The sequence below is a fragment of the Microcaecilia unicolor genome, chromosome 5 (genome assembly GCF_901765095.1).
Source record: "Microcaecilia unicolor chromosome 5, aMicUni1.1, whole genome shotgun sequence".
Lineage (NCBI taxonomy): Eukaryota > Metazoa > Chordata > Amphibia > Gymnophiona > Siphonopidae > Microcaecilia > Microcaecilia unicolor.
Window position 1 is genome coordinate 107,765,708 of NC_044035.1, and position 12,215 is coordinate 107,777,922.

Consider the following 12,215-nt stretch of genomic DNA (forward strand, 5'->3'; position numbering starts at 1 on the left):
TGTATTGTCCATGATGACACCTAGATCTTTTTCTTGGGTGCTAACTCCCAAGGTGGACCCTATCATCAAATAATTATGATTTGGATTTTTCTTTCCAATGTGTATCACTTTGCATTTGTCCACATTAAATTTCATCTGCCATTTGGTTGCCTAGTCTTCCAATTTCTTAATGTCTTGCTGCATTTCTTCACAGTCCGCATACACAGTGTTTGGACAAGGTTCCTAGTTTTTGCCTTCAGCTGAGATGTTGGGCATGTTCATATTGTACCATTGATGTCAAATGACACCTGACACAGGCGCTGTGTGCTGAAACATGTCCCGTTTTGGGTCATTGGTGTACAAGATTGTGTGATAGATGTATAAGATTGATCTATGCTGTGGAATAAAATGACTTGTCCTATTTTTGAAGGCTCTTGGCACTTTTTGTGTTTTGGATTGTGTTCTGTGCTTTGAACCCTCTCTGTGCTGTTGTGAATACTGTACTTTTAAAATGAATAGGAGGAAATATTTCTTCATTCTCCGAACAGTTAAGCTTTGGAATTCGTTGCCAGAGGTTAGCAAAGATGGTATTTAAAAAGGTTTGGACAAATTTCCAGAGGAAAAGTCCATAGTCTGCTATTGGGATAGACATGGGGGAAGCCAGTGCTTGTTGTGGAATCGGTAGCATGGAATCTTGCTACTAATTTGGATTCTGCCAGGTACTTGTGATCTGGATTGGCCACAAATGGAAGCAGGATACTGGGCTAGATGGACCATTGTTCTGACCCAGTATGGCTATTCTATTATTCTTATGGAAGTGCAACAATCATTTTCTATATATTTATTGAATAAATTAATTCCCAGGGCACAATAAAAAAGATTAAGCAGAACCAACAACAGTGGAATGATGGCCCAAGGCTCCAAGAAAGATGTAAAGCAAGCAAAAGAGGAAGACAGGTGTCTGCATACAAAGACACCAATGTAACCTGGATAGCATGGCTGCTAGGAGCACAATGGTGGATTATTTGGGTCATATATAAGCATTGTTAGAAAAAGCCCACAATGTCAGTGAATGGAGCCCAGCGGAAGCGTTATGCCAAGAACCTTCCAAATAATGTCAGAATAAGGCAGCAATAAACTCCTGCTGGCTGATATTCGAAGCAATTTAAGCAGGCAGGAGAAACTCCTGCCTGCTTAAATCGCCTGGGGCCGCCCAGCTGTTGATATTCAGCAACACTTAACCAGACAGTGCCCAGAATAATATGGGCAGGTCAGGGGCAGTTCAGGGGGTAGTGTTGGGGAGTAGCTTGCAGTTACGCAGGGGCCGACAGCATACAGTGCTAAGACCCACATAGCTAAGCAGCTGAAATTAGGACAGCTCAGAAACTGACCTAAATTCACCCAGGTAGCTATGTGGACCCCTGTACTGAATATCGTCCAGGACCCACATAAAAATAAAATTGTTGTGTTTCCCTGCAATCCCCCCCCCCCAACACTCTCCCAAAGAGGTCCATAGTCCCCCTCCCACTCTCCCAAAGAAGTCCATAGCACCCCTCCCAATCAAGCTAGACAAAGCAAGATTCCCCCCCCCCCCCCATAGGTTCATACCCCAGTCCCATCCCCACCCCTTAGGATAGGTTTGCTCCTGGGCCTATATGAAGTCCCTGGTGGTCCAGAGAGGCAATGGGGGCAGGAACGAATACCACTCACTCCTATCCCTAGTGGTTGCCTTGACAAAATGGCAGATATGACCTCTACAGCAGTGATTCCCAAACCTAGTCCTCAAGGCACCCCAGCCAATTAGGTTTTCAGGATATCCACAATGAATATCAGTGAGAGCGATTTGCATGCAGTGAAGGCAGTGCATTCAAATCTCTCTCATGCATATTCATTGTGGATATCCTGAAAACCTGACTGGCTGGGGGTACCTTCGGGACTAGGATTGGGAACAGTGGCATAGCCAAGGGTGGGCCGGGTGGGCCCAGGCCCACCTAGTAGCAGCACACCTATGATGTGGCAGGCAGAGATCCCCGAGCCCCACCTGCTGAAAACTCCCAACACCTGTCCCTCCTGCATACTTTGTAAATAGCAGATCTTCGCCTGCAGTGAGCAGCGACTGAAACACACTACTTGCACCGGCCCCACAGCCTTCCCTCTGATGTGTTCCCGCCTATGCGGAAACAGGAAGTTGCATCAGAGGGAGGGCTGTGGGACCAACATGAGCAGTATTTATTAGTTGCTGCTCGCTGCCAGAGAAAATCTGCAATTTAAAAGGTATGCAGGAGATGGGGGATGTTTGAGAGACCATATGGCATGCAGGTGAGAAAGGGAGAGACCAAATCACTTGTGGGAGAAGGCGGAGTTCTTCTGCCCACCCAAAACTGGGTGTCTGGCTATGCCCCTGTTTGGGAATCACTGCTCTAGAGATAAACCCATGATACTACCACTAAGACATCAGCCTTCTATATAAGGGCAAATTGTTTTATTTATTTATTTTAGTTTTTGAAAGAAAAGTGTATTTCTGATATCTTTGTATTTTGCACACAGCAATAGGAAATGCATTTCTTTTTCTGTTTCGCCAGCTTCTTGGAAATTCAAGTTCAGTTTGTTTCTACTCTGTGGTCACTTATTCTGTATTTGGTGAGGATCTTTCTGTGTTTGTGTGTGTATCCAGGTCAGGTGTTCTCCTGGTGTATGGTTTCTGTGCAGGAGTCTGCAGCAGTCCGGCATGTCCTGTTTTTGGATTTGTACCTCCCAATTGAAAGTGTATCATTGCTCCAGGGCACATTGCAGTATTTGGATTGCCTATTTTACACAGGCAGGGTTGTTGCTGTTTGGGTTCTGTATGTTAATATTCATTTGGAAGGGCAAGTTTGCTTATATATGTATTGAGTGCATTTTTTTCTAGGCTTTTGTGCTATTTCATAAAGTGCCTGGTAGTGGAGGAAGTTTTTGCTGCTGTTACCGAGCTGATACTAAAAACTGTAGATTCTGTTTTGTACGGTGAGTAATAAAGGAAGTATCATAATTCTACTCTGCGTCCATTGTGGGGCGTGTTTCTGTGTATGCAGAGTATCTGGTTTGTACAATTGAAGGAGCTGGTTTTCTTCTGGCGTTTTATTTTATTTATTTGTTGCATTTGTATCCCACATTTTCCCACCTATTTGCAGGCTCAATGTGGCTTACATTATTCCGTAATGGCGATCGCCATTTCCGGCATCAGGAAATGCAAATTGGTATTGCATTAAATGTTCATAAGTGAACAAGTAGATTAGCAGTCAAGTATAGAGAATTCATTATCGGGATAAGAAATAGAGTGGTGTAGCGTTAAAGTTCATTCGTGACAAGTTGATCAGGCAATCAGGTATAGAGAGTTCGGTTATGTCCAGTTCTAGTATAAGTTTCGTTGACTGGAATGTAGGATGGATCGTTGTGGTTTGCTTTGTTGAACAGGTTGGTTTTTAGTGATTTTCGGAAGTTTGTTAAATCATGCATTGTTTTTATGGCATATGGTAGCGCACTCCATAGTTGCGTACTTACGTAGGAGAAGCTAGACGCATATCTACTATAATAAAAAGCACCTGAACGTTCTAAAGCTGACTTTGTGGCTTCACTAAGGGTTCGTAAGTTCGTAACTGTGTAGCCACCTCTCTCTGCCCATGTCTCTCTGCCCTGCCCTCACGTCAAAATCTGATGACGTCGAGGGCGGGTAATCAGATGGCAGGAGTGGACACCACCAACGTTCTGAAGGTGACTGTGGCTTCACTGAAGGGTTCAGACGGCATCTTAAAAGAGTGGGAGAAAAAAAAAAACGCCTTTCGAAACGAGCTCCATTTCAATAATATGGATTGTTCACCTTTACAAATGTAATAAGGTAACTTTGTTGAAGGAGAAAAGGGAGCATTTCCCAGGTGGCCTTTGTTGCTACAGCACGCTGGCACTCAGCGCCCGACAGAGGGAGGGAGGGAGGCCCTGGAACTGGGAGGGGGGAGGGGGCGACCCTGGAACTGGGAGGGAGGGAGGGCGACCCTGAAACTGGGAGGGAGGGAGGGAGGGAGAGAGGGAGGGAGGGTGACCCTGAAACTGGGAGGGAGGGAGGGGGCCGACCCTGGAACTGGGAGGGAGGGGGGCCACCCTGGAACTGTGAGGGAAGGGGAGGGACACCCTGGAACTGGGTGGGAGAGGGTGCAACTGGGAGGGAGGGAGGGGGGACACCCTGCAACTGAGAAGAAAGGAGGGGGCAACCCTTCAACTGGGAGGGAGGGGAGCGACCCTGCAACTGGGAGGCGGGAAGGGGCACCTGGAACTGGGAGAGATGGGGGGAAAAACCTTGGAACTGGAAGGGAGGGAGAAGGGAGGGAGGGGGAGCCACCCTGGAACAGGGAGGGAGGGAGAGAGGCGGGGAGGCCACCACCCTGGCACACACTCTCATTCTCACACACACACTCTCTCTCTCTCTCACACACACACTCGCACCCAGTCTCACTCTCTCTATCACACACACACACACACATTCATTCTCTCTCTATCACACACTCACTCTCACATACACTCTGTAAAACATACACACTCCGAGGAAAACCTTGCTAGCACCCGTTTCATTTGTGTCAGAAACGGGCCTTTTCTCCTAGTTTTTTTTATAAAGTTTTTATATTTTTGTCCCATTCTGTGTAGTTTTGGGTTCATATCAAACCCCAGACCTTACTCCATATAATAGAATGGGTTGAATGTTAGTATCAAATAATTTTAGATGTAGTTTCTTAGGGGGGGGGGGGAGGTGTTTATATTTGTTTGAGGTTTTATTTGTTGCACATAGGACTTTAAGGTTTCTCTTGTAATGGCTTTATAGCCATTACAAAATGGACTTAATCTTAGACCAAGTTATCTGTAATTTAAAGTGTGTTCTTGCTTTTTTCAAGGAGAATTTGAAATTGTGTTACTATATTTTGGGCCCCACCGAGAGCTGTTTATATTTAAGTGTAAAACTGATCTTGCATGTAAGGTTTTAGCACTAAAATGCTGTCTTTGGGTTATTTTAGTTTATACTGTTTTCTGCTTTGCAAGAGACGGCAACTAAACTTCTATAGCAAAATATTTTCAAAATGAAGAACCTAGCTAAAGAAAAACCTTGACTTTTGAAGAGAGAGTTTATATATGTAAAATAGCTGCACAATCATAACATTAATTTGTTAAAGTGCCCTCTGGCAATTGCCTGGTAATGCATCAGAAGCATATGATCGCTGTAGGGGTGTTTATTCACCGTCATATGATATCTCTGAGAGTTAATAACAGACCAACATCTTACCTTATATTGGTTTGTTAAAATTTGTTGGTCTGTCATTAACCCTCAGAGATATCATATGAAAGTGATGGCACCTGCATAGCTATGTAAGTTAGGCCAGCCTTTTGGGGGTGGCTGGGGGCGGGGGACAGGAGGGAGACATCTCTTAGGGGACTAGGTTCATTTTTTGTGTCTCAGGGAAATTAGTTTGAATAACTGGTATGTAGTTAATAAATCATCAATGATGTTTCAAGACCCTGTAAAGAAATAATACACTTTATACACCACTTTGTTTTGCAGATAGCATTAAATTCCAGGCATGGAGACTGACGATGGGTTAACAGAGACACATGAGATCCCCAAAGAAGCAGATCAGGAGCAGGTACTTCAGAGTGAAGATGTTAGCAGGAAGCAACCTGATCTGCTTCCCAAGGAGCTCCAACAGCAAATGGAACTCTGGGAAACTCTGTCCAAACAGTTCCAGGATTATCAGCAATCATCTCCATACCTCATTCCAGAAGAGCAGCAGAACAGACTTTGGCAACTTCTTCCTCTTTTCTTCAAGGTTTGTTCAACATCCCATTCAATGATTAGGTGATGCACAGTGGATAATAAGATTACTAGACTGTGATGTTTGCGCTTACCACATGTTTGAAGCAAACATTAGGGTGGAATTCATCAAGCAGTGTTAGGGCCTTAAGTTGCGTTATTTGACCCATAACATGACTTAAACGGCTCTAATGCCACCTGACTAAAATTCACACTGTGATATTTAAGTTGCCACTGGTTAAGTAGTAATGAGATGCAAAACATGGAAATACAACTTGCCCAAAATGACAAGACTACCACTAGGGGCACCATTTTGGATGTGGTGCTGGGCAATTGCTCCTGCTCAGCAACCAACTGGACCACCACCAGCTAAATGCCCTGAGGCCCTCTCTGGGGAGAGGGAGGCCTTGAGAGACACTGGGGGGGGGGGGGGGTGGTCTGGAATCAGGAGGGGAAGATGCTACCTGGGGGGACTGGTAGGAAGGATGATGTCAGGGGGAAAGGCTGAATTTGGGGGGAGGGGCATTTAAATGCAGCACTGCGACCCTGTGCACATCAGACCGTGGCTTTGTGCCCAATGCTCCCAGGCACATAGAATAATGCTGCTTGTGAGGTGACTCACGTTATTGTTTCACCACAGCATACAGTAACCTGAGGTACCGAGATCCCGCAGGTTGCTGAATCCCATAGGGAATCAAGGTATGGTAAAATGCGAACTTTTGCCACACCTTGATGAATTCCCCCATAATGTGTAGTAGGTGCAGTACTGTGGGTATTTTGATAGATGCAGAGGGTTTACCCTGGACCTGGCTACCATGTTACATGCCTTAACCAGTAGTGCGGGCCCTCCACACTGTTCGCCTCAGCATGTAACATTGCGGCCATGTGTTAACACACACAATATGACACCTACCTTCAGTAGCATTAGTTCCTCCCCCCCCCCCACCCCAAGTTACAACAACCAAATCTTACACAATCCCAACAACCCTGACAAAATCTCAACCCCCACCGAGCACAAACCTGACCTTTGCACCTCCCTGCCTGATGAACCCAACCCCCAATCCCGATATCCCCCCAGGAGTTACCAAGGAATCAGCATTGGTAGGGCAGTGAATGACCCCTAGCGGAAGTACTGTGAGACTACCATTAGGGGGTCTCTGATGTCATTTTGGATTCAGGCACTGACCCGGGTGGCAGCAGAGGAGGATCAATACTTCCCAGGACCACTGCTTTACTAACATTGACTCCTAGGTTAGTTCTGCAGGGTCGGGGGTGGGGAGAGGGTTGGGCTCTGGATGCTGTTTTGGATCAGGGGTTGAATTTCTCATTGGAGGTCAGGATTGTGCTCAGGGGTGTTTGCGCTTTGATGAGGGTGTTGTGGTTTTGCTGTGGGGGTGGGTGAAATTGTGTTGGGAGTGTTGGGTTTGTGCTCAGGTGGGTCTGGGTTGTGGTGGTGGAGGGGGAAGATCGAAGGAGCACCACCGCATCTCCTTGACAGTGCATAGCGCTAATCAACTGCACTTACCACCTCCTCTTGAGTCGCTATTGGCAATCATGACATCTAGCACGCGATACTGAACCGTGCACTAGCTGCCGCAGTTGGCCATATCTCTGTCCATCCACGTCAGGCACAACTGTTGCCCGCTCCTGCCTTAGGAAGCTAATGTGAAATTTTTACATTTTGTTGTTTTTAATGTGGTAGACAGTAACAAGACCCGTGCTACTGTCTACCGCTCAGTAAAAGTCGCGTTAGTTGCTTAATGCATGTTAGTAAAAGGGTCCTACTACTACTACTACTACTACTACTTAACATTTCTAAAGGTCCCTTTTTTTATAAGAGTAGTCCAAATTGTAATGCACCATAATAAATGTTCTTTGTATTAAATACTAGCCTCTCCCTGCTAGGGTTTGCGTTCTGCAGGCTGTTCTGTATATTCCAGCAATTCCTCTTCCCAGCAGTGCTCCTTTCTCATACCTTCTCCTACTCTCACTTCTTCTCTGATCTTCTACAGACCCTTCCAGACCAGTTTTGTGCTTTGTACTCTAGCACTCCCATTTATATATCTGTGGTGGTTAATCAAGTCTTCACCAGGGCTCTGCAGGTTTTTAAATTAGGGATTTTGGCTGTCCCTTCTCCAATATCTGCATGGCTCACTGTTACGCATGATCAGGTTTTGTGGAATTCTCTCCCTGTGATATTCATCTGGAGTCATATTTTCTCACTTTTCTTAATGTTAGAAATATTTGTTTAGTCTATCCAGAGTAATTTAATGTTTTGTTTTTAATGTTTTATTGTATGTTTTTATTACTGTCTGTTTCATTGTTATCCAGTCTGAATATAAAATTGAAAAACATGTAAGATAGAAAAGTGATAAGGAATAATACATGGAAAGAGAAAAGTAAAAGGCAGAAATGTTAAATTGGCGGTGTTGAGCGGGTGGAGATGAATCAATTTTTTATTTATTCAAAAAGTACAAAGACCAGGAGACACTCGATGAAGTTACAATGAAATACTTTTAAAACAAATAGGAACTCTGGAACTCATTGCTGGAGGATATGTTAACTGATGTTAGCATATCTGGGTTTTAAAAAGTTTTGGACAAGTTCCTGGAGGAAAAGCTCATAGTCTGTTGTTGAGATGGACATGGGGGAAGCCACTGCTTGTCCTGGGGTTGGTAGCATGGAATGTTGCTACTATTTGGGTTTCTGCCAGGTACTTGTGACCTAGATTGGCCACTGTTGGAAGCATGATACTGGGCTAGATGGACCATTGGTCTGACCCAGTATGGCTATTTATATGTTCTTATGGTATTCTGTTTGGTATTCACTAAAGTAGACTTTGGACAAGATCTGCTGATTATTGATAATGGTATATAAGGAAGTGTGGTAAATACAATATCATTTATGAAGGAGAATTTTGTATAGAACTTGCAACAATGAAAGTAGACAAAACTATGAGACTACATGGGATTCATCCTAGAATGCTAAGGGATATCAAAGAAGTTGTGGTGGGTTTGCTGGATCGCCTGTTTAATAGATCCTTGGAGATTGGAGTGGTTTCACAAGACTGGAGAAGAGTAGATGTAACAGAGTAGATTGGGAATTACAAAGGTAAGAAAATTTCCTTGACAGGAAATTTAATGGAGAGGACTGCGGAATATGAAGCAGCATTGACTAAAAGTGGAAAGATATAAATAGGATGGAGTCAGTCCAGAGGGTGGCTACAAAATTGGTAAGTGGTCTCCATCATAAAACACATAAGGAAAGGCTTATGAACCTCAATATGTATACACTGGAAGAGAGACAGGAGAGAGGGGTTATAATAGAGATGTTTAAATACTTCAGTGGCATTAATGTGCAGAAGGAGAGCCTTTCCAGGAAAACTCTGGAATCAGAGGGCATAGGATGAAGTTAAGAGGAAATAGGATGAGGAGGAATAAAAGAAAATACTCTTTCACAGAAATAGTGGTGGATACATGGAATGGCCTCTTGGTGGAGGTTGTGGAGACAAAGTCTGCATCAAAATTCAAAAGTCGTTGGATAAAGTTAGGAAACCCTGTCAGCTGTCCTAACTCTGTCCTAACTATCTCCATACTAAATACTGCCACTAACCAGCTAAGTTGTGGCTCTGCCTAAACTCTGCCCTCAGACTGCCTCTAACCTAGCCGGTTAGGGAATGGCTGGTTAGAGTCAATATTCAGCGGCACTTCCCGGTTAAGTGACACTGAATATCAGTGGCTGGCCAGCTTAGCAGCTCACCAGAAAGGTGTCTGATACTTTCCCACATAGAAGGATCATGAATAAAGTGAGCAGGTCAAGGCTAGGTCCAGAGATGGAGAACTAGAGCTGCCTTTTTGATAATGATAGAATTTCTCAGCTGTAACAATGCTTGATATTCAGCAATGGTAAGATTAAAAAACGGACTTTTATCCATCAACTGCTTAATTTCATTTGTAATTAAGTTCTTAAGTCACTAAAGCCAAGTCTAAAGGACCTGGCAGAAACCAAGTTGATTTAGATTTCACTGTAGACCTATCCTCTACTAAAGGTCTTGATGAAAAACACATTTTAAATTGTTAAAAACTGTATGAAGTTTTCACAGTCAACCTGGAACTGAAAATGATAATGCTGATTGGATGGGGCAAATGATAGTCCTTTGACTAAAAATAAAATTTGACTTGATATTAAGTCAACACATGATAAATTAATTGCTACTGTGGCCTGACCCACTGCTGATTTGAGATGGTCCATTATTGATTTCTCACTGTCTCTCTTCCTTGTCAACCATCTCGTTATAAAAAAAAAACCTTAAATGGTATAAAAAAAAACCTTAAATGGTCCTCACTACCAGTACAATTATTCAAAGGCAATTCAAAATTCACTTTCTTAGGACCAATAACATTGTCATCTTGTAATTTCATCATCCATAGGTAAATGTTTATTATAGAAACTTGATATACTGCTTTATCTGTCTGGCAAGGTCAATGCGGTTTACAAAGTGAAATCACAGGAAATAAAGAAAGGAATGCCATTTGAAGAAAAGGAGTCAATATCTCACCAACTTAGAGTAACAGAGAACAAATAACATAATGGGAGGGGGTAGTCCAGGAAAGCGGTATGGAAGCAGGGTGGCATCAGAGCATATCTTTTAACATGTGTTTCAAAAAAATAAGTTCTTAACAAAGTTTTAAATAAAGGGAAAGATTGTTCTATCTATAACATTGAGGGAAGGTCGTTCCAAAGTCGCAGTGCAAGTTAAAAGAAGGACCAGTATCTGGTGGATTTTAAGTGTGCAAAGCGGAGAGATGGAAGCACCATACAATGGGCATTTAGGGATCACAGAGCATACACAGGAGTGAAGAAGATCATACATGAGGATAGGTAGGAGGGTACGCCCGGGTGGTAAACCCTGTGAGTGAGACAAAGGACCTTGAATTATTTGTATAATCTCTTTCATCATGCTGATATTTTTTCATTTTAATGTATTTCAAAACTGTTTTAAACTTCTCCATAGTTTTCAATAAATTATCATATTGTACTTCAAAATCATTATTTAATTCTTTGAATTGCTTATTCATCTGTTTCACATTTTGTTTTTCATTGGTGGTCTCAATCAATAACAACATTAAGAGGTAAGCTTTTACTGCACCTTGACTTACCATGGGATTCAGCAATCTGCAGTATCTCAGTGCCACAGGTTGCTGAATACTAGGATTAAAAAATAACCCTGCTTACAAGCCACCTCACAAGCAGTATTATTCTAAAGCCATGGACTGATGCTCCCTGGCCTGAGGTTAAAGGGGTGATGGTGCTCTTGTTAACTGTTCTCCCCCCACCCCAATCAAAACCTCCCTCCAAAGACAGCTTCCCTTCAATGAAGGCCTCATGATCACTTTACCTGGGGATCCAATGAGTTCTAGGCAGACAGATCCGCTTTGCTCCTGCCTGCTCGATACTTCCTCCAAAATGGTACCCTTAGCAGTTGTCTCATGCGACATATGGAAATAGGATCCCCAGCTCTAATCTCTGTGTAAACTAATGAAGACAGTTTCAGTGATTTGGAATGTGTGGCTATCGATCAGGTAGATCTGAATAGACAGGACGGCAATTTGAATAGTTTACTTCAATAAGAGCAGAAGTGGATTTTCCAATTTGGTGGAACTGGAGGGCTTGAATGTGAACATAGACTGGCAGGTGTTTTACTGATATCGATGAGTGGTGTGCGGTCTGACACTATGCTGATTTTTGAACTGATAGATCTGTAAGCCTATAGAAAGGATCAGAAGTGACATTAAATGGATGCATAGGTGGAGCTGTGAGTCAGTGAAAAAGATCCTAAGTCACGTTAAAAGGAGTGTCCAGATCCAGATGTGCCCTTGAGTCAGGGTTGACTCCTGGCAAACACACAGTGAGGAACTTCCCTCATAGTTTTCTTGGCATGATACAGGAGCAATTTGCTGTTGCATTCTCCTGAGGTATGGCGGGTTAAGGCCCCTTTTTACCAAGCTGTGGCAAAAGGGAGCCTGCGTTAGCGTCAGCATCAGAAGCATAGCCAGGTGGGGTGCAGGGGGAGCGGTCGCTCCCCTAAACAGCTGTTTAAAAAAGTGGCGCCTATGCGCCTCAACCCGATAAATATTTTTTTTCTGCTCCCTCTTCTTCTGCCCTCCCGTCCGCGAGGTCACTTTTACTTCCCGATGTGTTCTTCCTCCTGTGCCGGTGATTATCAATCAGCCTGCCAGCATCGGGGCTTCTGCTGCTGCTTCTCCTCAGGCGTGCGTCCCACCTCTGCGCAAAACAGGAAGTTGCTTAGAGTAGGCGGGACGTGCACCTGAGGAGGAGAAGCAGCAGAAGCCCAGACGCTGGCAGGCTGACTGATAATCGCCGGCGCTGGAGGGAGAACGCTTGG

The 12,215-nt window shown here is 43.9% G+C and overlaps 1 protein-coding gene across 1 annotated transcript in view; it reads left to right on the top strand.

Annotated features, from left to right (window-relative positions):
- Positions 1-12,215, top strand: part of WDFY4 (WDFY family member 4) — a 593,767-nt gene that overhangs the window by 30,518 nt on the left and 551,034 nt on the right. The window contains exon 3 of the mRNA XM_030203170.1: positions 5,561-5,825. Coding sequence (XP_030059030.1) covers positions 5,580-5,825 — 246 coding nt within the window. The 5' untranslated portion in view covers positions 5,561-5,579. The remainder of the gene's footprint in view (positions 1-5,560; positions 5,826-12,215) is intronic.